The 26,584-nt window shown below is 45.6% G+C and overlaps 1 protein-coding gene across 1 annotated transcript in view; it reads right to left on the bottom strand.

Annotated features, from left to right (window-relative positions):
• Window positions 1–26,584, bottom strand: part of LOC139370689 (protein tyrosine phosphatase receptor type T) — a 435,744-nt gene that overhangs the window by 258,343 nt on the left and 150,817 nt on the right. The window contains exons 3-6 of the mRNA XM_071110314.1: window positions 21,993–22,264; window positions 12,402–12,483; window positions 7,872–7,987; window positions 6,934–7,108 (exon numbers count right to left, since the gene is read on the bottom strand). Coding sequence (XP_070966415.1) covers window positions 6,934–7,108; window positions 7,872–7,987; window positions 12,402–12,483; window positions 21,993–22,264 — 645 coding nt within the window. The remainder of the gene's footprint in view (window positions 1–6,933; window positions 7,109–7,871; window positions 7,988–12,401; window positions 12,484–21,992; window positions 22,265–26,584) is intronic.

The raw sequence follows: 26,584 nt of genomic DNA, 5'->3' as shown, positions 1-26,584 counted from the left end.
GGATAATTTTGGTCATAAAGTCAGTCTCATCTAAAATGGAGTTTGGAACCCGAGTGTGTCACAATGAGTAAATTAAGGTTGGGTTTGGATTACAATTATGCCAACATTCATGCTCCCTTTTGCCAAGCTCGAAGTGCAAATAATTTCCTTCATTGAATGGGGCTCCGTTGTTTCATCGCCCCCAACACATTCAAAGGATCATGGCGGTTTGAGACTGAAAAGCCCTATCCGAATTGACCATGTCTCTGGCTCTGGTTCGGCAATGCATGCTTCCAGAAGGATGCACAAACAACTATGGTTTACATGCCCTGCTAGTTAGCTAGCTAATGTTAGCCTACAAGTCGGATTTGCAAATTTGTTCGTAACTCATACAAGTGTATTATGTAATGGATAATGGATGCAGCTATGGTGGTAGCTTACTCATGTCTGAGTCTGACTAATATAGTGAACTAGGAGCAACAAACCGTAACATCGTCACTGGGCTGAACCTAATCTAATCTGCAGCTGCAGTCAGTGTCTGTAAAGCATAGATTTAGCTTGACCCGTGTTACTGCCCTGATGACACAGATGGCTTCATCAACAACAGTAATGTGTGTTATGTGAAAAGTTTTGCTAAACTAGTAGGTTAATTACCCAGCCAAGCAGATACAAGTAGTAGAGTTATTTTGGTTGTAAAGTGCATTATCAAAACACTGTCTTTTTTTATATCAAATTGCAATTTACCACTTGGCTATCTATTGTATGACTCTGTCACAGGCCCTCCCAGTCAACACCACCTCATAAGATGAGGAAGTACATTGGTTATGATGATTGCCTTCTGCATTCGTTCGAGAAATGTCCATTTTGCAGCCAAACATGGAACATAGAGAATGCCAGCAAGAGGACCCTCAGCATCACACAGGCATGCCCTCGCTGTGAGCATTCTTGTAAATAGAACAGGGATGACACTTGAATCAGGTTGGTGACATTTGACCTGGTCAAAGGTCAAAACAGTTTTGAGTTTTGTCCCAATTCACCTGCATAAACTAGCCTGGTGGAACCAGCCTGATCGCTGCGTTGGCCATTCTATTTCACTTCACATATCCTGATATCTGAAGGGAAATAGAAATGTGAATGCAGAAATCAGGTTGTTTCCACCGTGCTAATAATATCCACCATTGAGAATGTAATCAGTGCTCTGTGTATGTGTTTGTACGTGACCAACCAGTATCTTTGATGAGGGGCCAGGAGCTGATCTGTGCTGTCATGGCCATAAATAGGGTGCTGGCAAAGACCTTACCTTCAGCCTCACCTCTTGCCTTCTCACCAATGGTTGTCGAGACCTGAACTAGCTTCAGAGTTTGTTCTGTTAGGTGACCTAAACTGGGATATGCTTAACACCCCGGCAGTCCTACAATCTAAGCTAGATGCCCTCAATCTCACTCAAATCATCAAGGAACCCACCAGGTACAACCCTAACTCTGTAAACAAGGGCACCCTCATAGACGTCATCCTGACCAACTGGCCCTCCAAATACACCTCCGCTGTCTTCAACCAGGATCTCAGCGATCACTGCCTCATTGCCTGTATCCGCTACGGAGCCGCAGTCAAACGACCACCCCTCATCACTGTCAAACGCTCCCTAAAACACTTCTGTGAGCAGGCCTTTCTAATCGACCTGGCCCGGGTATCCTGGAAGGACATTGACCTCATCCCGTCAGTTGAGGATGCCTGGTATTTCTTTAAAAGTAACTTCCTCACCATTTTAGATAAGCATGCTCCGTTCAAAAAATGCAGAACTAAGAACAGATATAGCCCCTGGTTCACTCCAGACCTGACTGCCCTCGACCAGCACAAAAACATCCTGTGGCGGACTGCAATAACATTGAATAGTCCCCGCGATATGCAACTGTTCAGGGAAGTCAGGAACCAATACACAGTGTCAGTCAGGAAAGCTAAAGCCAACTTCTTCAGGCAGAAGTTTGCATCCTGTAGCTCCAACTCCAAAAAAGTTCTGGGACACTGTGAAGTCCATGGAGAACAAGAGCACCTCCTCCCAGCTGCCCACTGCACTGAGGCTAGGTAACACGGTCACCACCGATAAATCCATGATTATCGAAAACTTCAACAAGCATTTCTCAACGGCTGGCCATGCCTTCCGCCTGGCTACTCCAACCTCGGCCAACAGCACCCCCCCCCCCCCCCCCCCCCCGCAGCTACTCGCCCAAGCCTCTCCAGGTTCTCCTTTACCCAAATCCAGATAGCAGATGTTCTGAAAGAGCTGCAAAACCTGGACCCGTACAAATCAGCTGGGCTTGACAATCTGGACCCTCTATTCCTGAAACTATCCGCCGCCATTGTCGCAACCCCTATTACCAGCCTGTTCAACCTCTCTTTCATATCGTCTGAGATCCCCAAGGATTGGAAAGCTGCCGCAGTCATCCCCCTCTTCAAAGGGGGCGACACCCTGGACCCAAACTGTTACAGACCTATATCCATCCTGCCCTGCCTATCTAAGGTCTTCGAAAGCCAAGTCAACAAACAGGTCACTGACCATCTCAAATCCCACCGTACCTTCTCCGCTGTGCAATCTGGTTTCCGAGCCGGTCACGGGTGTACCTCAGCCACGCTCAAGGTACTAAACGATATCATAACCGCCATCGATAAAAGACAGTACTGTGCAGCCGTCTTCATAGACCTTGCCAAGGCTTTCGACTCTGTCAATCACCGTATTCTTATCGGCAGACTCAGTAGCCTCGGTTTTTCGGATGACTGCCTTGCCTGGTTCACCAATTACTTTGCAGACAGAGTTCAGTGTGTCAAATCGGAGGGCATGCTGTCCGGTCCTCTGGCAGTCTCTATGGGGGTGCCACAGGGTTCAATTCTCGGGCCGACTCTTTTCTCTGTATATATCAATGATGTTTCTCATGCTGCGGGCGATTCCCTGATCCACCTCTACGCAGACGACACCATTCTATATACTTCCGGCCCGTCCTTGGACACTGTGCTATCTAACCTCCAAACGAGCTTCAATGCCATACAGCACTCCTTCCGTGGCCTCCAACTGCTCTTAAATGCTAGTAAAACCAAATGCATGCTTTTCAACCGTTCGCTGCCTGCACCCGCACGCCTGACCAGCATCACCACCCTGGATGGTTCCGACCTTGAATATGTGGACACCTATAAGTACCTAGGTGTCTGGCTAGACTCTAAACTCTCCTTCCAGACCCATATCAAACATCTCCAATCGAAAATCAAATCAAGAGTCGGCTTTCTATTCCGCAACAAAGCCTCCTTCACTCACGCCGCCAAACTTACCCTAGTAAAACTGACTATCCTACCGATCCTCGACTTCGGCGATGTCATCTACAAAATTGCTTCCAACACTCTACTCAGCAAACTGGATGCAGTTTATCACAGTGCCATCCGTTTTGTCACTAAAGCACCTTATACCACCCACCACTGCGACTTGTATGCTCTAGTCGGCTGGCCCTCGCTACATATTCGTCGCCAGACCCACTGGCTCCAGGTCATCTACAAGTCCATGCTAGGTAAAGCTCCGCCTTATCTCAGTTCACTGGTTACGATGGCAACACCCATCCGTAGCACGCGCTCCAGCAGGTGTATCTCACTGATCATCCCTAAAGCCAACACCTCATTTGGCCGCCTTTCGTTCCAGTTCTCTGCTGCCTGTGACTGGAACGAATTGCAAAAATCGCTGAAGTTGGAGACTTTTATCTCCCTCACCAACTTCAAACATCTGCTATCTGAGCAGCTAACCGATCGCTGCAGCTGTACATAGTCTATTGGTAAATAGCCCACCCATTTTCACCTACCTCATCCCCATACTGTTTTAATTTATTTATTTTTCTGCTCTTTTGCACACCAATATCTCTACCTGTACATAACCATCTGATCATTTATCACTCCAGTGTTAATCTGCATAATTGTAATTATTTGCCTACCTTCTCATGCCTTTTGCACACAATGTATATAGACTCCCCTTTTTTCTACTGTGTTATTGACTTGTTAATTGTTTACTCCATGTGTAACTCTGTGTTGTCTGTTCACACTGCTATGCCTTATCTTGGCCAGGTCGCAGTTGCAAATGAGAACTTGTTCTCAACTAGCCTACCTGGTTAAATAAAGGTGAAATAAAAAAAATTAAAAAAGGTAGGTTTCGTCTGACCTGTTCAAACCTCAACATAGTATAAGTTCGTTTTTTCAGATATCACCTATCCTAACTACCATTGGTAACAGAACAGTGAATACCCAAGAAACACCCACTTCAAACCACACCCCCAAGCCAACTCACGTTTGGCTTCCATCAATGTCGGCAGTATTTCTTGAGGACAATGAGTTCCCCTTTACGGCAAATACAAAAGGAGAGTGGTTGGTCGGGGTGAATATGTCGATGTATACCGCGCGAAAGTCTAGCAACTCAAAGGTTGTGTGAGCTACTTTACCACTACTTAGCATGTTAGCTAACCCTTCCCCTAACCTTAACCATTTAAGCTAACTCATTACGCTAACCATAACCCCTAGACTAGCTAACATTAGCCACATAGCTAACGAGTGTAAGCCACCTAGCTAACGTTAGCCACAACAAATTGGAATACATAACATATCGATGGACATCCACAAAGTAGCACTAAGAACATCCCTCCATGCCATCTCTCCATATCCATCCTTACACCCCTGTATCTTCCACCTTCAATCTCTCTACCCCTCCTTTCCTCCTCCAACCCTTCACCTGCTCCCTGACTCGGACCCCTGCTCCCTGACTCTGACCACTATTCCAGTAGCGGAGGTTATTAATAGCCTGGGACAGGCAGCGAGGGCCCTATTTCTAAACCTCACTGTTCTAACCTCTTCCAATACCTGTAATTCCCTGCTTTTTCCTCAGCCTTAAGAGACCCATAGATCCAGCCAATGACATAGGCACCTGCCCAAAAGGCCTCCGTTTATTAAGTCATAGTTCCACTAGGGCTAAGCCATGGTTCGACCACTTTTTAGTCAATAAACAGGTATTCAATCCTATTCCAACTATTATATATATATTAAAAATAATGTAGGCACTAATATTCTGTATCTATGCTGTAAAAGTATTGTATCTGATGACCCCGGAAATTCAGAATAATATGTAAACAGTTTGCTTCAAATTGCAAACTGCCCCAACCCTCTGACTCATATTAGTGTCATGATGCTCATGTTATCATTAAAATCAGGACACACAAACTAATACAGCTGACTAATAAAGCTTTGCAATATCATAACAGGTCCAGACCCCCCCCCCCGCAGGGCTCTCTCTTGTTTTATATCCGCAATGCCTTGGCACCTCAGAATTCCCCTGGCTTATGCCAGTGTCTTTGAACACCTGAGCTGCCAGCAGAGACAGCACAGAGACAAACCCTCCCTGGCACGCACACAAATGAGTGCGCACGCGCACGCGCACACGCACACACACACGCACACGCACACACACACACACACACACACACACACACACACACACACACACACACACACACACACACACACACACACACACACGAGGGCCCAGGAGGAGTGCATGATGAGGAGAGACAGATGGTGCTGATGGCTCCTGTTCTCAGCTCAACATCCAATCAAAAACAGCCAACACCACACCAAACACATCTCTCTGCTAACAATCTAACCAAACACTCACTTAGCCCAGTTTGACTTTCACCATCTACCTTTAGTCTAACGTAGAAGCACTGGATCTTCTGCGTTTTAAAAAAGAATGTTTATTCATTATGAAATTGTGAAAAATATGAATAACATTCCACCCATGAGGCCACTAGGTCATTTGACTGTAGGAAAGGCTACTAGATTAATTCCTATCAATACATAACTGGAAGAACCTATTCACCTTATTTTCCAGCTCTAAATCACTTGACAATGAACATCACCCTTTTGCTTATCATAACTATCCAATTCCTACAGATTTCTTCAAAAGAAGGGGTAGGGGCAGTTATGGACTGAGACATTGTGACCGCTGATCCGTACAGACTAGTGGCTGAGAGGGCCACTTGTGCAGGTCATTAATCAGAACAATCAGCTAATCTACTCTCAAACACCAAGGACGCTAATTAAACACCATGGGTGAGACCAGTGGACACAGCAGCCAGCCTGGATTTGAGTAGCCTCCAGTCCAGCCGAGGTGCACCGATTCAGGCATGATGCACTACAAAGGCCCTTGGCTATAAGCCTGAAGGCCCGAGCCAAGAAGCCAGGTGCAGGAACAACTCAAGGTTAGGCGGAGTCTCCTCACTTCCAGATGCATCACAGTGGTGATTCGATGCCAGCTTCTGCTAGGCAGCGCCAGTTCGCCCCTTTCCACACACATATGGGCAGTGAGCGGGAATCAAAGCCCCACATTAGTGGGTAAATATCAGCATTAAAGGTTTGTTTGGATAGGCAAACCAGCCGGGGCAGGAACCGTCACGGGCTGAATTTAGACAGGAGGGGAGGAGTCCTCCCTTTCTGAGAAGAGAAGTGATGGGAAGAGGTGACAGTGCCCTACCAAGTATCTTCTTTTTCTCAGAAGAGAGCGGAGACAGAGAGTGCCCACCAACCCTTCCAACAGTAACCAATGACCACCCAGCATTCTACGCTATTTGTGAAGCAAGCCTTGTTTTCCACTCCCTTAACCAATAAGTTCACTTTGTTTATGTTCGAGGCGATGTTAGTGTGAATAAGTAAGTGGGAGAAGGGGGAGACAGTTGAACATAACACTGCTGCTGCTGATGGTGGCTGAAATAGTGAGGGGTTGGCCGCTCGGATAATGACCGGAGGACCCCAGCGGAGTTCTGACCGACTGCTAATAGGCTGGTATTATCGTAGCCTAGCGTTAGCCTAGCTGTTAGCCGCTAGCTTTTATCTGCTAGCTTTTAGCCAGTAGCAGGTAAGCCGTTAGTATGTCAGCCATACCTTTGACGATGAGCTCAGCGTAGTTGGAAACTCCGGAACCGCCATCGGAGCGGATGACGCAGCGGTAGCGGCTGGTGCTCCTCTGGGACGTATCCCCGACACTGACGGTGGCTGAGAAACGTCGGTGGTTCACCACCCGCGTCACCATGAGGGCTGTATCTTTACCGTTCCACTGCTGCAGAGAGATAGCCAGACAGACACTTGCTTACTAACACATGTACACACGGTATTTCTCACAATGTTATGGTAAAAAGGGATGGTCATTCAAATCTGATAACCAAAGAAACTCACAGTATGGTTAATGTTTGTCAGATACCCTGCAACGTTTTCAGATAGATTTCTGTGACTTTCCATTTCACAGCACTTTTCCTTGTGGTATCAACTCGACTATAACAATCTCCCAAAGAGTAATTTATTTGATCATGTCCTTAAGCCTTTTTTATGCCCTGGGTACTACTTTCCATTACAAATGCCATTACTACAAGACACAAACATTTGCTAGTGAAGTACAGTGATGGCTGGTAGAGAGGCAGTCGTCCATATTAAAACAACACTTTCTACTCAGCGCACAGATTGTATGGATATCCCCATAGAGATTATACCATTACAGTGTGTGTACAAGTACAGCAAGGAACTGGAACAAACTGTATGTGTCCTTTCACAAGGGCGAGGTCACTCATAACACTGCAACAAAGATCAAATAAAATGCCCTGTGTATTCTACATCACTGATGAGGCCAAACCCGGATGACGCTGGTCCAATTGTGAGCCGCCCTATGGGTCTCCCAATCACGGCCGGTTGTGATACAGCCTTATTTCTCTAGCCCGATCACTCAGGCAGGGCTGCCGTCTGTTATTTTTCAAATCAATGATAATATAGTTCAAGTGAGAGGGACAAGCTGGATGACAACTATAGTGGATCGAAGGGGAGAGACTCACCTGTAGCCACAGTTGGTCATGTTGGGACCACTTCCCCCCAGCAGTACACTGGAAGGTGGCGTTCTGGCCCACGTTCACCTCCACATTCTGCAGCCGCAGGAAGTGAGGTGCTTTCCCTACAAGGGTCAGGAAACTGTGTCATATACTCAAATATATTTTTTTAGGGTTGCCACGGGGCCATAAAAGCAGCATCGCGAATTGCTCCTGTACATTTTTGTAAATGTTAGTCATATTTAGTTGTTTTTTATTGATTTTTTTATATATATATACACAGTATCAGTCAAAGGTTTGGACACACCTACTCAAGAGTTTTTCTTTATTTTTACTATTTTCTACATTGCAGAATAATAGTGAAGACATCAAAACTATGAAATAACGCACATGAAATTAAGTTGTAACCAAAAAAGTGTTCAACAAATCAAAATATATTTTCTATTTGAGATTCTTCATAGTGGCCACATTTTTCCTTGCTTGTGCAATCTTGACATTCTCTCAACCAGCTTCATGAGGTAATCACATGGAATGCATTTAAATTAACAGGTGTGCCTTGTTAAAAGTTAATTTGTAAAATGTATTTCCTCCTTAATGCATCTAAGAATTAACAAGGTAGGGGTAACAAGGAAGGGGTAGTATACACAAGCCCTATTTGGTAAAATACCAAGTCCATATTATGGCAAGTATAGCTCAAATAAGCAAAGACAAACGACAGTCCATCATTACTTTAAGACATGAAGGTCAGTTAATACAGAACATTTCAATAACTTTTAAAGTTTCTTCAGGTGCAGTTGCAAAGACCATCAAGCGCTATGACGTAACTGGCTCTCATGACGACCACCATAGGAAAGGAAGACCCAGAGTTACAGTGAGGAGAACAAGTATTTGATACACTGCCGATTTTGCAGGTTTTCCTACTTACAAAGCATGTAGAGGTCTGTAATTTTTATCATAGGTACAACTGTGAGAGACAGAATCTAAAACAAAAATCCAGAAAATCACATTGTATGATTTTTAAGTAATTAATTAGCATTTTATTGCATGACATAAGTATTTGATCACCTACCAACCAGTAAGAATTCCGGCTCTCACAGACAAGTTAGTTTTTCGTTAAGAAGCCCTCCTGTTCTCCACTCATTACCTGTATTAACTGCACCTGTTTGAACTCGTTACCTGTATAAAAGACACCTGTCCACACACTCAATCAAACAGACTCCAATCTCTCCACAATGGCCAAGACCAGAGAGCTGTGTAAGGACATCATGGATAAAATTGTAGACCTGCACAAGGCTGGGATGGGCTACAGGACAATAGGCAAGCAGCTTGGTGAGAAGGCAACAACTGTTGGCACAATTATTAGAAAATGGAAGAAGTTCAAGATGGCAGTCAATCAACCTCGGTCTGGGGCTCCATGCAAGATCTCACCTCGTGGGGCGTCAATGATCATGAGGAAGGTGAGGGATCAGCCCAGAATTACACGGCAGGACCTGGTCAATGACCTGAAGAGAGCTGGGACCACAGTCTCAAAGAAAACCATTAGTAACACACTATGCCGTCAAGATTAAAATCCTGCCGCGCACGCAAGGTCCCCCTGCTCAAGCCAGCGCAAGTCCAGGTCCGTCTGAAGTTTGCCAGTGACCATCTGGATGATCCAGAGGAGGAATGGGAAAAGGTCATATGGTCTGATGAGACAAAAATATAGCTTTTTGGTCTAAAATCCACTCGCCGTGTTTGGAGGAAGAAGAAGGATGAGTACAACCCCAAGACACCATCCCAACCGTGAAGCATGATGGAGGTGGAAACATCATTCTTTGGGGATGCTTTTCTGCAAAGGGGACAGGACGACTAAACCGTATTGAGGGGAGGATGGATGGGGCCATGTATCGCAAGATCTTGGCCAACAACCTCCTTCCCTCAGTAAGAGCATTGAAGATGGGTCATGGCTGGGTCTTCCAGCATGACAACGACCCAAAACACACAGCCAGGGCAACTAAGGAATGGCTCCGTAAGAAGCATCTCAAGGTCCTGGAGTGGCCTAGCCAATCTGCAGATCTGAACCCAATAGAAAATATTTGGAGGGAGCTGAAAGTCCGTTTTGCCCAGCGACAGCCCCGAAACCTGAAGGATCTGGAGAAGGTCTGTATGGAGGAGTGGGCCAAAATCCCTGCTGCAGTGTGTGCAAACCTGGTCAAGAACTACAGGAAATGTATGATCTCTGTAATTGCAAATAAAGGTTTCTGTACCAAATATTAAGTTCTGCTTTTCTGATGTATCAAATACTTATGTCATGCAATAAAATGCAAATTAATTACTTAAAAATCATACAATGTGATTTTCTGGATTTTTTGTTTTAGATTCTGTCTCTCACAGTTGAAGTGTACCTATGATAAAAATTACAGACCTCTACATGCTTTGTAAGTAGGAAAACCTGCAAAATCGGCAGTGTATCAAATACTTGTTCTCCCCACTGTACCTCTGCTGCAGATGATACGTTCATTCGAGTTACCAGCCTCAGAAATGGCAGCCCAAATAAATGCTTCATAGAGTAACAGACATCTCAACATCAACTGTTCAGAGGAGACTGCGTGAATCAGGCCTTCATGTTTGAATTGATGCAAAGAAAACACTACTAAAGGACACCAAAAAGAAGAAGAAACTTGCTTGGGCCAAGAAACATGCGCAATGGACATTAACCGGTGGAAATCTGTCTTTTGATCTGAAGAGTCCAAATGTGAGATTTTTAATTCCAACCACCGTGTCTTTGTGAGACGCAGAGTAGGTGAACGGATGATCGCTGCATGTGTGGTTTCCACCGTGAAGCATGGAGGAGGAGGTGTGATGTTGTGGGGGTGCTTCTCTGGTGCCACTCTCTGCTATTTATTTAAAATTCAGTGCACACTTAACCAGCATGGCTACCACAGCATTCTGCAGCGATACGCCATCCCATCTGGTTTGTGCTTAGTGGGACTATCATTTGTTTTCAACAGGGCAATGATCCAACACACCTCCAGGGTGGGTAAGGGCTATTCGACCAAGAAGGAGAGTGATGCATCAGATGATCTGGCCTCCACCATCACCCGACCTCAACCTAATTGAGATGGTTTGGGATGAGTTGGACCGCAGAGTGAAGGAAAAGCAGCCAACAAGTGCTCAGCATATCCTTCAAGACTGTTGGAAAAGCAATACAGGTTTAGCTAGTTGAGAGAATGCCACAAGTGTGGAAAGTTGCCAGCAAGGCAAAGGGTGGCTACTTGAAGAATCTGAAATATAAAATATATTTTGATTTGTTTAACACTTTTTTGGTTACTACATGATTCCATATGTGTTATTTCATAGTATTGATGTCTTCACTATTATTCTACAATTTAGAAAATAGTAAAAATAAAGAAAAACCTTGAATGAGTAGGTGGCTCCAAACTTTTGAAAGGTACTGTATATGTTTTAAATAATGAACAGTGTATGTCATTACAATTGTCAAACCAGCACCACATTTCAAAACTGTCAAAAAAGTAAGTTGGTTATGTGGTTGGTAGGGCTAGCTAACAGCTGGCTAGCTGGATGTTTTGATTTGAAAGTGAGGTTGAAGATGAATGGAGAAGTCTGAAGTAAGAGACAAGAAAGGACAACTGACATGGCAGAGGACGAGTGCAGATGCTTGGGAGTACTACACACTACTTTGGACTAATGCCAACATTCAGTGAGCTATTCGGCGCCTCAATGGCTGCCGGGGCATCACCCAGGTGAGTGCTGCTTGTTGGTGGTGGTTGAGAAGCAGTTGGCTAGCTACCAGCTACAGAGACATGCATCAGCATATATGAACTCTTTGACTCTAACAATATCAAGTTTGACGTTCATGTGAATCATGCATTGAGGTCAAGGGGAAAGCTGAGTTACGTGCGGAATAAAGAATACAAATGCACGACATAAAAAGCAGTGTTTTCCTTTTCGATTGAAAATCACTTAAGATTTCAGGTCATCTTTTCTTCCCTAGAATTGCCGTCCCACATCTGCTCAGTGCATTGAGGCTGCTCTGTGTGCCATTGAAATGGCATTGAGCTCAGCTGATTTCCTAATCTCATTTTCACCGTGCCTGGAAATAGTGTATTCATTGATATTTCAATACGAGAATATATCTTTACGTTAATTTCCCCATTGAAGAAGAAGACCGACTAGATTATTTTACCTCAAGACATTTATTTACCTTCCCTTCCTACTGTTATTTGAATTTGGTACAAGTAGCTATGTGCTCTGTCCTAATTCTTGGGGAAAACTCTAAATCTGGGGACAGAGAGCTAGAAAGAAAGAAGAGAACACGTCGAGGACACAGAGTGCCTTGGAGAAATCCAAAGATGTGAGGCAAAGAGGTCTGTCAGATATGAATGATGAAGGCCCTGACTTTGTAATTTATTCTGTGCTACGCAATCTGTCTCGTCCTCCCTCCAACCCTCTCAGTCTGTGACCCCACCCCAAACTACACACGCACGCGATTGTGAGATCAGATGATGCTCGGTGGGCTAGTCATGGCGGGTCACTTACGGCACGGGTGGGCCAATACTCGGACTTCGTCCACCGCGATGAACCCTGGATGGCCCTGTATGGATATGGCCTCGAATATCACCTACCACAAAGGGAGAGAGAAAGAGAGATGTGGGGAGAGAAAGAGAAGAGAGTGAAAACACATTTTACACCATTTATGAGAAGAGCTCCTGCTTTACAGCTAAGCCTGTGTGTGTGTTTGTGCGTATATGAGAAATATATATTTCACACTATAGGGACAAACCGAACCGTACTGGTTCTGAAATGTTATTTTGACACACTTTCCAGCACGGTTCCAGCAACTATGTCATACGCGTAAACAGGCCAGCTCAGTAACAATTGGCTTGTCTCAGCTCGGTTTGGCTCAGTGTAAAAAGGATAAGAGAGAGCTAAACAGCAGCCTCCTTTCACAGGTACAGGTAAGAATAAGGTGTTTTACTCTTAACATGGGGTCCAAGGTTATGTAGCTTTTCTGATAATGGTCATTTTCTGATTATGACTTCAACTGTCCATCTAAACCTGACGGATCCCTCCATTAGACCTGAAAGTCAAACTACAGCCCAGTCAAACCTACATTTCTATTCTCCCTCCCAGGATAATGGCTCTTACTCACAGGCTGAGCATGTCTGACTTCACAACTAAATGACCAGACTTTTACAGATGTTGTAATATGCGCTGTCACTCAGCCTGCTACATTATACATCAACCCCCTTCCTTCGTCCTCTCCTCCACATGCTCAGATGTCACTGCCTCTGTCTCAGCCTGTCAAACTGACCTGGCTGCCTTTGCCTCTTTCTCTGTCAGTCTGGCCTGGTTGCCTCTGCCTGGTTGCCATAGAAAAGCATCTTCTGACCCAGGAGGCCACAGGGTGAAGTGGGGTCATGAGCCCTGTAACCTGTGCGGTGCTCCTGTGACAGCTGGGATCCTTGTGGCACACAGTATGAGGAAGGAAGCGGCCCTCAATCAAAATGTCATAGGGCTTGTCCGCCAGGAAAGTAAGCACCGCCCTAGAATGCCAACGATGTCTGGTTGCTCACTCATTTCAATTCCTCCTTCAGTGTTCAGCACATTCTCTGCCCCTTTTTAGCGTTCTCTGACATGAGTTATCCACTCCTGTATCTGCTCCTTTCAGTGTTCTCTGACATGAAGCGGTCAGGTCCTGTGCATTGTCAAGTGGTCGGCATTTAGCCAATTATCTTAAAATCTTAAGTGTTCTCTTTTGCCTTCTACTCTCTTCAGTCATTCTAAGTGTTTAGTGTGATGCCCCGGTGTCACCGCCTGGAACCTGCCTTCATTAAAATAATCAGTTGCATGGATAAAACGTTGCGGGAACATCTCTCTGGCTCCCCATGACATCGAGCAGCTGTACCTGCCTGGCAAGAACAAAGTTTGGGACGGAAATCTTGACGCTTCTTCTTGAGATTCAGGGGAGGCTTTGAAGTGAATGTATGCAGGGCGGCAGACCAGCCTAATCCAGGGGTTTCTGCTTAGGCCGTTATTACCACCAGACATACTGTTTTTTTGCCTAGTTCTTTTGTTTCAGTACATTGTGGTACACTGTGTGAATTGGGGTGGTACATGGTGTGAATTTTCAACTGCCCCAACTGCTTTAGAGGGAGGGAAACAACAGGGAGTCTTTGAACAGAGGACATGTGAGGGTTTTGATTTCTTGGACGTCAATGGCAATTTTCAGATAAAGAACAAATGTGTGAAATGCAGAGAGAAATTCCAAACATACACACAGGTTATTTGTGTATAACATCTTTACAGAAATAATGATGATGTCATCTTATTAAAATGCCAAGACAGACACCTCTAAATGACCCATCATGCCTCAAATACCTTGTGGCGGGGGAGCGCACAAAAAAATAAAAAAAGAGAACATTCCTTTTTGTAAAATTTGCCACATCTGTTGTGCCATAATCACTTGTCTAATCAAACACACAGTGGGGTTTTTAGTCGTCGTCATACAACCACAGTCAGATTCTTAAAGAAATACCGATCCTAATATTTAACAGAATAAATTAAAGTTAATGAACACCATTTACTGTCACGCCTACTCCTGCTTCCTCCATTCGGCGCTCAACGTCGCCGATCCACTAATCACTGGTCCAGGCAAACAACATTTTGCACACCTGGCAAACATCATTGCGCACACCTGCTCCCCATTGTTGAGCACACCTGGACTTCATCACCACCTGGCCGGTGGTTCCTGGTCCCCCGCTGATGCCGTCCACCGATTCCGCCTCCCCTGGACATCGAAGGAATCCTGACGTCGTGGGGGTCGGCTCCAGTACCGGGTGGACTGAGGTCCTGAGGAGCGGTCTTGGGTCCCGGTGGTGAATATCCTGGACCCCAACATCATCCGGGATTTCCATCTCCGCCATCTGGACCGGCCCGCTCCTCGCCCTCGGGACCGTCCTCCTGGCCATCTTATTAAAACGCTACGACGGACGATGACCCATCATGCCTCAAATACCTTGTGGCAGGGGAGCGCACAATTAAAGAGAACATTCCTTTGTGTACACTTTGCCACATCTGTGCCAAAGTCACTTATCTAATCAAACACACAGTGGGTTTTAGTCGTCGACATACAACCACGCAGTCAGAATCTTAAAGAGATACTGAGAAATCGCCAGTCTGCTACCCACCAGCCCTGGCAACCCACATTACGCACACCTGGCAACCATCATTGTGCACATCTACTCCCCATCGTTAAGCACACCTAGACTTCATCACCACCCTGATTACTCTCCCTTCATATAGCCCTCAGTAGCTTCCGTCAGCAGGCAGTATTGGTTCAGTATGCTTCTCCTGTTTTGTATTTTCTTCATGATTATTAAACTCACCTTATGCACCTGCTTCCTGACTCCATGCGTACACGTTACAGAATACTGCCTCAGAAATTCTGGAGGCAGGAGAAGATTACATCATCTTCCAGATGGTCGAGAAACAGGGTAATCTACTCCACCAACACCACGACCAGCCTACCACAGGTCGTCACTGTGAGCAAATCCCCCAGCCTACCCAGCTGTCCTTCCAGGTCAGTGATGTCCGACTATCCCTTCCTGAGAAATATGACTGCACTCCATCAGAAAAGCTGTGGCTTCCTATTCCAATGCTCCCTCTATTTCACCTATCAGATGGGAGCACCCACCACCGAGAGGTCAAAGCTTGCCACGGTCATTTCCCTGCTGACCGGATGGCTGTTGGAGTGGGATATGGCCATCTGGGGAGAGGAAAAGAGGAGCTGGGTTCCTATGAGAGGATCATGGATCTGTTCAGGGCAGTCTACGACCATCCTCCAGAGGGCAGAGAGGGAGGTGAGTGACTTCAACTCCAGCAGGGTGCCAAGACCGCTGCGGAGTACACCCTCACCTTTCGAACTGTGGCAGCCCACAGCAGGTAGAATGAGCCGGCACTCCGCACTCTTTTCCCCAGTGGACCACGCAAAGAGGTCCAGACGGAGTTGGCATGTCGGGATGACAACATATCCTTGGACGCTCTCACCGCGATGGCCTTCCTTCTGGATAACCTTCTTCGGGAGCACCGGTGTCCACCATTCACCTCCCTCCTTTGGCTGTCCTGAGGCAGAGCCATGAACCATGGAGGTAGTGGCCACACACTTCTCCGCGGCAGAGCGGCGTCACCAGAGACAGCTGGGGCTCAGTCCCTAATTCAGCCAGGAAGGAAACCAGCTTCAGTGGTGTCAGGTGCGTCCCAATCCGGGTTCCATCAGAGTAGAGGGGTGGCCCTGTAACCTTCCATCTCCCAGGATAGGAATGAGTATTCCATTATCGTTTTTCGCCAAACCCTTTTTGGTTCCCATTTCACTGGCTGGCTGTCCCTCGTCTTGTCTCTAAAGCTCAAGTGAACTCCGGTGACGTGAGGAACTTTATCGACCAGGCCCTCGCCTCCTACCTGAACTTAACTTAGTCCCCGCTTTCCTCTCCTTTTCCTGTCCAAGACCTGGATATGCAACCATTGGGATACGGCAAAATTACGGATGTCACAGCACCACTCACCTTCACCGTGGTACCCAAGCACCAGGAAAGTCTTCCCTTCATCATCACTGTGCCTGTACACAGTCATTCTCAGCCTCCCGTGGCTCTAACTTCATAACCTCACCATCTCCTGGTCAAAGATGAGAATCACCACCTGGGGACCAGGATGCCGTGGGGAGCTGCTTTCCCACACCCTGTGGTTCCACGTCGGTGGAGGGTCCTGTGAGTGTCCTCCAGCCAGTCAATCAGTCCTCCCATATCGTTGGCCCTGTGTTTTGGGGAGTAGATGTGGACATCAACCAGGCTCTGGAGAGCTTCCCCGATCCTACCACCTGTCCTCCAGCGCTCATCTACATCCCCACGGGGGTGAGAGATTGGCTGTTGACCTGGGAACACACATCCCTAGCCGCTGGACACCCATGTATCAACCGCACCATCCAATCCCTCTCCGATAAATACAGGTGGCCCACCTTCGCGCAGGACTTCACCCACTATGTCAACTCATGTTCGGTATGTACAGAAATACAAATCTCCTAGGCACGCTCCAGCAGGGAAACTACTTCCCCATCCCGTGCCTCAGTGGCCTTGGCCACATCTGTTGATAGACTTTGTAACAGATATCCCCCTTGCTGATGGTTTTACCACTATTCTGGATGTTGACAGATTCTCTAAATCCTGCCATTTTACTCCTCTCCCAGGTCTGCCTATCGCTCTCAAGGTCGATGAAGTACTATTCCAGCAGGTCTTCCGACATTAGCCTTGGTTTCTCTAATGACGGCCTTGCCTGGTTGACTAACTACTTCTCAGATAGAGTTCAGTGTGTCAAATCCGGATCTCTGGCAGTCTCTATGGGGTACCACAGGGTTCAATTCTCGGGCCGACTCTTTTCTCTGTATAAATCAATGATGTTGCTCTTGCTGCGAGTGATTCTTAGATCCACCTCTACACAGACGACACCATTCTGTATACATCTGGCCCATCTTCGGACACTGTGTTAACAAACCTCCAAACGAGCGTCAATGCCATACAACACTCCTTCCGTGGCCTCCAACTGCTCTTAAACGCAAGTAAAACTAATTCATGCTCTTCAACCGATCGCTGCACGCACCCACCCGCCCACCTGGCATCACTACTCTGGACGGTTCTGACTTAGAATATGGGGACAATTACAACTACTGAGGTGCCCATAGCATGTGCTCCAGAAGGTATATTTCACTGGTCATCCCCAAAGCCAACACCTACTTTGGCTGCCTTTCCTTCTAGTTCTCTGCTGCCAATGACTGGAACGAATTACAAAAATCACTGAAGTCGGAGACGTATCTCCCTCACTAACTTCAAGCAACGGCTGTCAGCCCATCTGTAAAGCCCATCTGTAAATCTGTAAATAGCCCATCCATCCAACCAACTACCTACCACATCCCCATATTTTTTCTGCTCTTTTGCACACCAGTATTTCTACTTGCATTCTCATCAGCACATATCACTCCAGTGTTAATTGCTAAATTGTAACTACTTTGCCACTATGGCCTATTTATTTCCTTATCTCCTTTGCACACGCTGTATACAGATGTTCTATTGTGTTATTGGCTGTACGTTTGTTTATCCCATGTGCAACTCTGTTGTTTTTGTCGCACCGCTTTGCTTTATCTTGGCCAGGTTGCAGTTGTAAATGAGAACTTGTTCTCAACTGGCCTACCTGATTAAATAAAAATAAATGATGGCATTCCGGGGGACATCATTTCGGACCATGGTCCCCAATTCATGTTGATAGTGTGGAAAGCCTTGATGGAGAAGCTGGGGGCTACGGTCAGCCTCACATCCGGGTACCGGCAGTCTAACAGGCAGGTGGAAAGGACCAACCAGGAGCTGGGGAGGTTCCTAAGGAGTCAATGCCAGGACTGGCAGGGGGAGAGGACCCGGTTCTTTCCCTGGGCAGAAGTGACCCATCCTGGTGATCACTTCTGGCTCTCCATCAGGAACCTCCCGCTCCGCCTGTCCTACCAGAAGCTGAGTCCCTGGTTTGTGGGGCCCTTCATGGTCCTACGGGGGGGTCAATGAGGTGACCTATTGTTCAGAATTCCCCACCAACTTCCGGATCTGACCCTCCTTTCATGTTTCCCTCCTCAGGCCGGTGGTTCCTGGTCCCCCGCTGATGCTGTCCCCGGACTCCGCCTCCCCTGGACATCGAAGGAATCCTGACGTCGTGGGGTTCGGCTCCAGTACCTGGTAGAATGAGGTCCTGAGGGTCGGTCTTGGGTCCCGGTGGTGGACATCCTGGGCCCCAACATCATCCGGGATTTCCATCTGCACCATCTGGACTGGCCCGCTCCTCGCCCTCGGGGCCGTCCTCCTGGCCATCTTATTAAAACGCTACGACGGACATCTTTAAATGACCCATCATGCGTCAAATACCTTGTGGCAAATACCTTGAGCGCATAATTAAAGAGAGCATTCCTTTGTGTAAACTTTGCCACATCAACCACCAGCCCTGGCAACCCACATTGCGCAAACCTGGCAACCATCATTGCGCACATCTACTCCCCATCGTTAAGCACACCTGGACTTCATCACCACACTGATTACTCTCCCTTCATCTAGCCCTCAGTAGCTTCAGTCATCAGGCAGTATTGGTTTTGGTTATGTTCAGTACTGTTTTGTATTTTCTTCATGTTTATAATTATTAAACTCACCTTCTGCACTTGCTTCCTGACTCCCTGCGTATAGGTTACATTTACAGACTCTTCTCAGCTGCATTAATGAACAAACTGTCAACTATTTCAAGCAGGATCATGAAATATGAAAAGCAGAAAAGGTTATGTGTGCCTTAGCCTAAGAATGTGTTCCTTAGCCTAAGAAGAAAGTAAATATTTAATTATAGCTAAGACAAAGTGACCAAATATTCACATTAAAGTGAATATTTTAAATATTAGTCTTTCCACCTCACCAAGGTCATTATGTAATATAATTATAGCGAGTACTCACGAAACTGAATTCCATTAACAGAGAAATTCATACATTTACTGTGTTTCATTTACACAGAGAAAGAGATGGGGAGATAGAGGTTCAGTGAAGAGTGACGGGGCATGAATGGATATAAAGGGTTGTAATAGTGAGCGAGACGGGCTGAGAAATACAGTATATATCCAATGAACAAAAATAAACGCAACATGTAAAGTGTATGTTTCATGAGCTGAAATAAAAGATCCCAGAAAATGTTCCAATTAGGCAAAAAGCTTATTTCTCTCAAATGTTGTAGGACAATTTGTTTTGCATCCCTGTTATTGTGCATTTCTCCATTGCCAAGATAATCCACCGGACAGGTGTGGCATATCAAGATTCTTCTGGTGTAGAAACCAGCCTATGGCACTCAATATTTCAATAGGATACCTGATAATTAACATTATTTCAAGTATAAAGTCAGAACTCATCAGCACAATAAAAGAGCACTCTAAAATGTGCAGTTTTGTCACAACAAAATGCCACAGATGTCTCAAGTTGAGGAAGCGTGAAATTGGCATGCTGACTGCAGGAATGTCCACCAGAGAATTGAATGTTCATTTCTCTACTGTTGGAGGCCAATGTTGTTTAGAGAATTTGGCAGCATGTCCAACAGGCCTTTCAACCGCAGACCAAGTATATGGCGTCGTGTGGGTGAGAAGTTTACTGATGTCAACGTTGTGAACAGAGTGCCTCATGGTGGCGGTGGGGTTATGGTAAGGGCAGGCATAAGCTACGGACAGCGAACACAATTGAATTTTATCGATGCCAATTTCAACGCACAACATTATCGTGACAAGATCCTGAGACCCATATCTGTATTCCCAGTCATGTGAAATCCATATATTAAGGCCTAATGAATTTATTTAAATTGACTGATTTCCTAATATGAACTGTAATTCAGTAAAATCAATGAAATGGTTGCATGTTGCGTTTATATTTTTGTTCAATATTTTATATAGATCCTTGATGAAAATCTGCTCCAGAGCACTCAGGACCTGAGACTGGGGCGATGGTATGGTTCACCTTCCAACAGGACAACAACCCTAAGCACACAGCCAAGACAACGCAGGAGTGGCTTAGGGACAAGTCTCTCAATGTCCTTGAGTGGCACTCAGGCCGGACTTGAACCCGATCTAACATCTCTTGAGACGTGAGAATAGCTGTGTAGCGACGCTCCTCATCCAACCTTACAGAGTTTGAGAGGATCTGCAGAAAAGAATGGGAGAAACTCAACAAATACAGGTGTGTCAAGCTTGTAGCGTCATACCCAAGAAGACCCAACGCAGCAATCGCTGCCAAAGGTGCTTCAACAAAGTACTGAGTAAAGCGTCTGAATACTTATGTAAATGTGATATCAGTTTATTTGCAAAAATGTTTGAAAACCTGTTTTTGCTTTGTCATTATGGGATATTATGTGTAGATTGATGAGGGGGGGGGGGAAACTATTTAATACATTTTAGAATAAGGCTGTAACATAACAAAATATGTAAAAAGTCAAGGGGTCTGAATACTTTCTGAATGCACTGTATATAGAGAGAGATAGCAGAGAGAGAAAGAGAGAGAGAGTTGTGTGGGTACCTAAAACGATTTTTCCTCAAAGATTATTTAACATGGTAATTTGCAGTGAGCGATGATTTGTCAAGATAATTCTGTCTGAGGTGACTAAGCTCCCCACTCTGAGGTCCTTTTGGGGACACATTTCAGCGAGGACCATTTCAGCAAAATTGGATGAAAGTTGTGGTGCACAAAGTTTGCCTCTGTGTGATGTAAAACCCCAATAGATTAAAATTACCACATTGCTCATATTCCAGAGAGAGAACAAATTACTATCGCAATGTTTCGGTTTTACCTCTAAAACCTGGGTTGCATTTCAAATGACACCCTTTTCCCTATTCAGTGCATTACTTTTAATCAGGGAGCATAGGACTCTGATCAAAAGTTGTGCACTGTAGAAGGAATACAGTGCTGTTGAGATTGGAGACTTGTTCATGAAGCAAAAAACTGTTTTAAAAAGGTTGGCAAATAGGCAGTAAAGAATGCTAGAGAAATAGATGAACAATTGTATTCAAATCAGAGCAATTAACGTGGTGATTCTCATCCGATTCAATTTCACCAATAACCCCATGGTGCGAGCAATCTAGTTACTGAAAAATTATTTGTATTGAAGTTTAAGCAATTTCTTAACCTTATTTTGCTAACTTTAGGAAGACTGCAGATAAACCAATTGGGTTCCATCTGAACATTCGCGGTTGGTGGTCGAACTGTATCGCACAATGACAGGCAATATTAATATAAAAATATCATTAAAAAAAATCATATATCCAACAATAGGCCTACCACACAGCATACTGGTTCTGAACAGTGGCATGAGCATTGCTATAGATAGCAGTGTAGTGAACATATCAAACCTATTGCATATGCACCAAATGGAAGAAAGCAGACAATTATAGGGGAATTATTTGGACTTGTCCAACAAGAAACTATTTTGTTTTCCTTGCAAACATTTTAAAAATGTTTTATGTTGTGTGCCTTAATGAAAACCACATAGATGTGGCAGTATGTGGTGACATTGAAGCTCTCCCCTCACCTGATAGGAGTTGGGCCAGAAGGTGCTGATTGCCAGCTCGGCCTTGACCCAGCCCTCGGTCACCGAGGCGGAGGCATTCCACACAGGGTTTCCCTGGGTGCCGCCGTTCACCTTGATGTAGACGTTGAGCACCCCGGGACTGGAGCCATCGCGGCTGGATAGAGAGTAGTGGAAGTCGATGCAGTGGGTGTCATTCTCCTTCAGGGTGGGCAGGAGCAGGTGGGCCTTCTGCCCCGACACCCGGCCCGAGCCGTTCACCACCATGAAAGAACCTATCAGGGATGAGAAATAACCTGTTACTGTTGTCTACCAGACGCGGGTTCAAATAGTATTTGTTTTCTTTCAAATACACTCAACAAAAATATCAACGCAACATACAACAATTTCTAAGATTTTGCTTCAGTCCCCAATGGCACCATATTCCATATAGAGTCACTACGTTTGACGAGAGCCCTATGTGCCCTGATAGAGAATAGGGTGTCATTTCAGATGCAGCCCAGGTTTTAGAGGCAAAACCAAAACATTGCGATAGTAATGAGCAATGGAATATGAGCAATGTGGTAATTTTCATCTACTGGGGTTTTACATCACACAGAGGTAAACTTTGTGCACCACAACTTTCATCCATTTGGCTGAAATGGCCCTAAATTAGTATATTTCAGTCCTCGACCATCGCTGAAATGGGTCCCCAAAAGGACAAATCATCGCTCACTGCAAATTACCAGGTTAAATAAATAACTTTTGAGGAAAAATCATTTTAGGTACCCACACACCTCTCTCTCACTTACATAGTTCTCTCGCTCTCTCATACATTGAACAATTTCATTGATTTGACTGAATTACAGTTCATATTAGGAAATCAGTCAACAAATAAATTAATTAGGCCCTAATCTATGGAGTTCACAACTGGGGAGGACACAGCCTTGAGTGGGCCTGGGAGGGCATAGGCCCACCCACATGGGATCCAGGCTCACGCACTGGAGCCAGGACCAGCCAATCAAAATTAGTTTTCCCCACAAAAGGGCTTTATTACAGACCGAAATACTCCTTATTACAGACAGCACCCCCCAGACAGCACACCAGTAAATGGTATAAAATACAGTATAAACATACGGGATGAGTAATACAAGATATGTAAACATTATTAAAGTGGCATTAATAAGGTGACTACTGATCCATTTGTTAGAGTTGTAACGGTTTTGACTTGAGGTTATTTTTTTATAGGGGTGCCAGGTAGGTTGTGCCTACCAGAGAAAACATTGGTTTCTCCTTTTAGTTTGGGAGGGAATGAGTCCCATCTGGTCCGTCAAGTCTACACCATACAAAGGACTTATGTAAACGTCAGAAGGGAAATCAACTTTTCATAAACCCTTAAAACATTGAAAGAACTTCAAAACAACTATTCTTTTGCGTGGGTTGTATTAGCAACATCAATGGATTACACACACATAATAATATAACACAATGAGTTCTGGTTCCTCCAGAAATGTCCTGTACCTCGGGCCTAAAAAGAGTCCCGCCCGGTAAAGGAGTTCAGTGAACTCAAGTGACTTTTGTCACGCAATGTTGGTCCGTTCATTCCGTGTAGCGTAAACCCAGTATTAAATCATACAATCAATATAACCATGTTACCACAGAACTTTAAAGCGTATCTGCTCTTACTAATTCCTCAACTACATCTAACTACATAAATCATCACCGTATACATCATATCAAAACAAATGAAATACCGTATACAAAAAAGGTGGTAGTCAGTCGGTCAGTCAGACAATCCAATCCGCCAACAGATCTCCAGCGGAGAAAGGCCACGAAGAATAGAGAGGAGTAGTCCACGGACGCAAAGAGTGGATCCGATCCTGGGTAAACTCTCAGGCTACAAAACACACGTTTAACAGCAACAAAACAACCGGAATAGAGAAGCTTCGGGAACACATCCTCAGTCACGTCTCCATCACAAAACGCCACTTTTGCGCAGCTGATGCTGGCTATTTAATTGGGAATTAAAGGGAAAGCACCCTATTGGAAGGAGAAGCACTGAGACGGCTCAAAATAATTCAGGGCCGTCACAGAGTGGCCAATGAGTTCGAGTCTGTATGTAGGCAGCAGCCTTTCTGTGTTAGTGATGGCTGTTTAACAGTCTGACGGCCTTGAGATTGAAAAACAGCTTCTGTCTCTCGGTCCCAGCTTTGATGCAACTGTACTGACCTCGCCTTCTGGATGGTAGCGGGGTGAACAGGCAGTGGCTCGAGTGATTTTTGTCCTTCCTGTAACATCGGGTGCTGTAGGTGTCCTGGAGGGCAGATAGTTTTCCCTCTGTGATGCGTTGTGCAGACCACACCACCCCTGGAGAGGCCTGCGGTTGTGGGCAGTGCAATTTCCGTACCAGGCGGTAATACGGATCAAAGTTTGTGAGGGTTTTAGGCGACAAGCCATATTTCTTCAGCCTCTTGAGGTTGAAGAGATGCTGTTGCACCTTCTTCACCACACCGTCTGTGTGGGTGGACCATTTCAGTTTGTTTGTGATGTGTACGCCAAGGAACTTTCCACCTTCTCCATTGCTGTCCCGTTGATGTGGATCGGGCGGTGCTCGGGGGGTTCTTTTTCCTGAAGTCCATGATCATCTCCTTTGTTTTGTTGACATTGAGTGAGAAATTGTTTTCCTGACCCCACACTCCGAGTGCCCTCGCCTCCTACCTATAGGCTGTCTTGTCGTTGTTGGAGATCAAGCCTACTACTGTTGTGTTGTCTGCAAACATGGCCACGCAGTCGTGGGTGAACAGGGAGTACATGAGGGTGTGAGCATTGATCCTTGTGGGGCCACAGTGTTGAGGATCAGTGAAGCGGATATGTTGTTTCCTACCTTCACCACCTGCTGGCGGCCTGTCAGGAAGTCCAGGACCAAATTGAGCAAGGCGGGGCTGAGACCCAGGACCTCAAGCTTAATGATGAGATTTGAGGGTACTATGGTGTTGAATGCTGAGCTGTAGTCAATGAACGAGATTGGTTAGGGAAGTATGCAGTGTGATGAAGATTGCATCGTCTGCGGATCTATTGGGGCATTAAGTATATTGAAGTGGGTCTAGGGTGACCGGTAAGGTGGAGGTGATATGATCCTTTAGTTCAGTTACCTTTGCATTCTTGTGTACAGGAATAATGGTGGCCATCTTGAAGCATGTGGGGACAGCAGACTGGGATAGGGAGAGATTGAACATGTCTGTAAACACACCAGCCAGATGGTCTGCGCATGCGTCTGGGACAGCAGCCTTGCGAGGGTTAACACGTTTAAATGTTTTACTCACGTCGGCCACGGAGGAGGAGAGCCCACAGTCCTTGGTAGCGGGCTACGTCGGTTGCACTGTATTGTCCTCAAAGCAGGCAAGTGAAGTGGCTGTTTTTTTTTGTAGTCTGTGATTTTCTTTAAACCCTGGCACATACGTCTCGTGTCTGTGCCGTTGAATTACGACTCCACTTTGTCTCTATACCTACATTTCGATTATTTGATTGCCTTGCGGAGGGAATAACTACATTGTTTATATTCAGCCATATTCCTGATCACCTTCCCATGGTTAATTGCGGTGGTTCGCGCTTTCAGTTTTGCGCGAATGATTTCCTCTACCCACGGTTTGTGGTTAGGTTAGGTTTTGATAATCACAGTGGGAACAACTTCTCCTATGCACGTCCTTATTAACTCACTCACCGAAAGAGCGTGTAAATCTATATTAATTACTCTGAGGCTACCCGGAACATGTCCCCGTCAAAACAACCTTGAAGTGTGGATTCCGATTGGTCAGACCAGCGTTGAATAGTCTTTGTCACGGGTACATCCTGTTTGAGTTCCTGCCTATATGAGGGGAGAAGCAAAATGGAGTCGGGGTCAGATTTGCCGAAAGGGGGGCAGGGGAGGGCCTTGTACGCATTGCAGAAGTTAGAGTAGCAGTGATCCAGTGTTTTGCCAGCCCGGGTGTTACAATCAATATGCTGCTAGAATTTAGGTAGCCTTGTTCTCAAATTAGCTTTGTTAAAATCCCCAGCCACAATAAATGCATCGTCAATATATATGGTTTCCAGTTTGCATAAAGCCCATTGAAGTTCCTTGAGGGCCGTCGTGGTATCGGCTTGAGGGGGGATATACACGACTGTGACAATAACTGACGAGAATTCTCTTGGTAGATAATATGGTCGGCATTGGATTGTGAAGAATTTTAGGTCAGGTGAACAAAAGGACTTGCATTCCTGTATGCTGTTACAATTACACATGAAACATACACCCCCTTCTTCTTCTTCCAGGAGAGATGTTTATTACTGTCGGCGTGTCGCACAAAGAATCATATCCCCAGCATATCCCCAGAGAGCCATGTTTCCGTGTCACAGAGTATGTTACAATCCTGGCCCTAATTTCATTTACCTTGTTACCTTGAGACTGGACATTCGCGAGAAATATACTCGGAATTGGTGGGTGGGTGGGTGGTTCCCCCCTCCCCCCCCGAAGTCTGACCAGAAGCCCGCTCTGTCTACCTCTTTTGTGGCGACATGGTTTTGGGTCAGCCTCTGCAATCAGTTCGAATGCCTTGGGTGGTTCGAACAAAGGATCC

Source organism: Oncorhynchus clarkii, chromosome 17 (genome assembly GCF_045791955.1).
Source record: "Oncorhynchus clarkii lewisi isolate Uvic-CL-2024 chromosome 17, UVic_Ocla_1.0, whole genome shotgun sequence".
Taxonomy (NCBI): Eukaryota; Metazoa; Chordata; class Actinopteri; order Salmoniformes; family Salmonidae; genus Oncorhynchus; species Oncorhynchus clarkii.
This window is presented reverse-complemented; position numbering and strand designations above follow the sequence as displayed.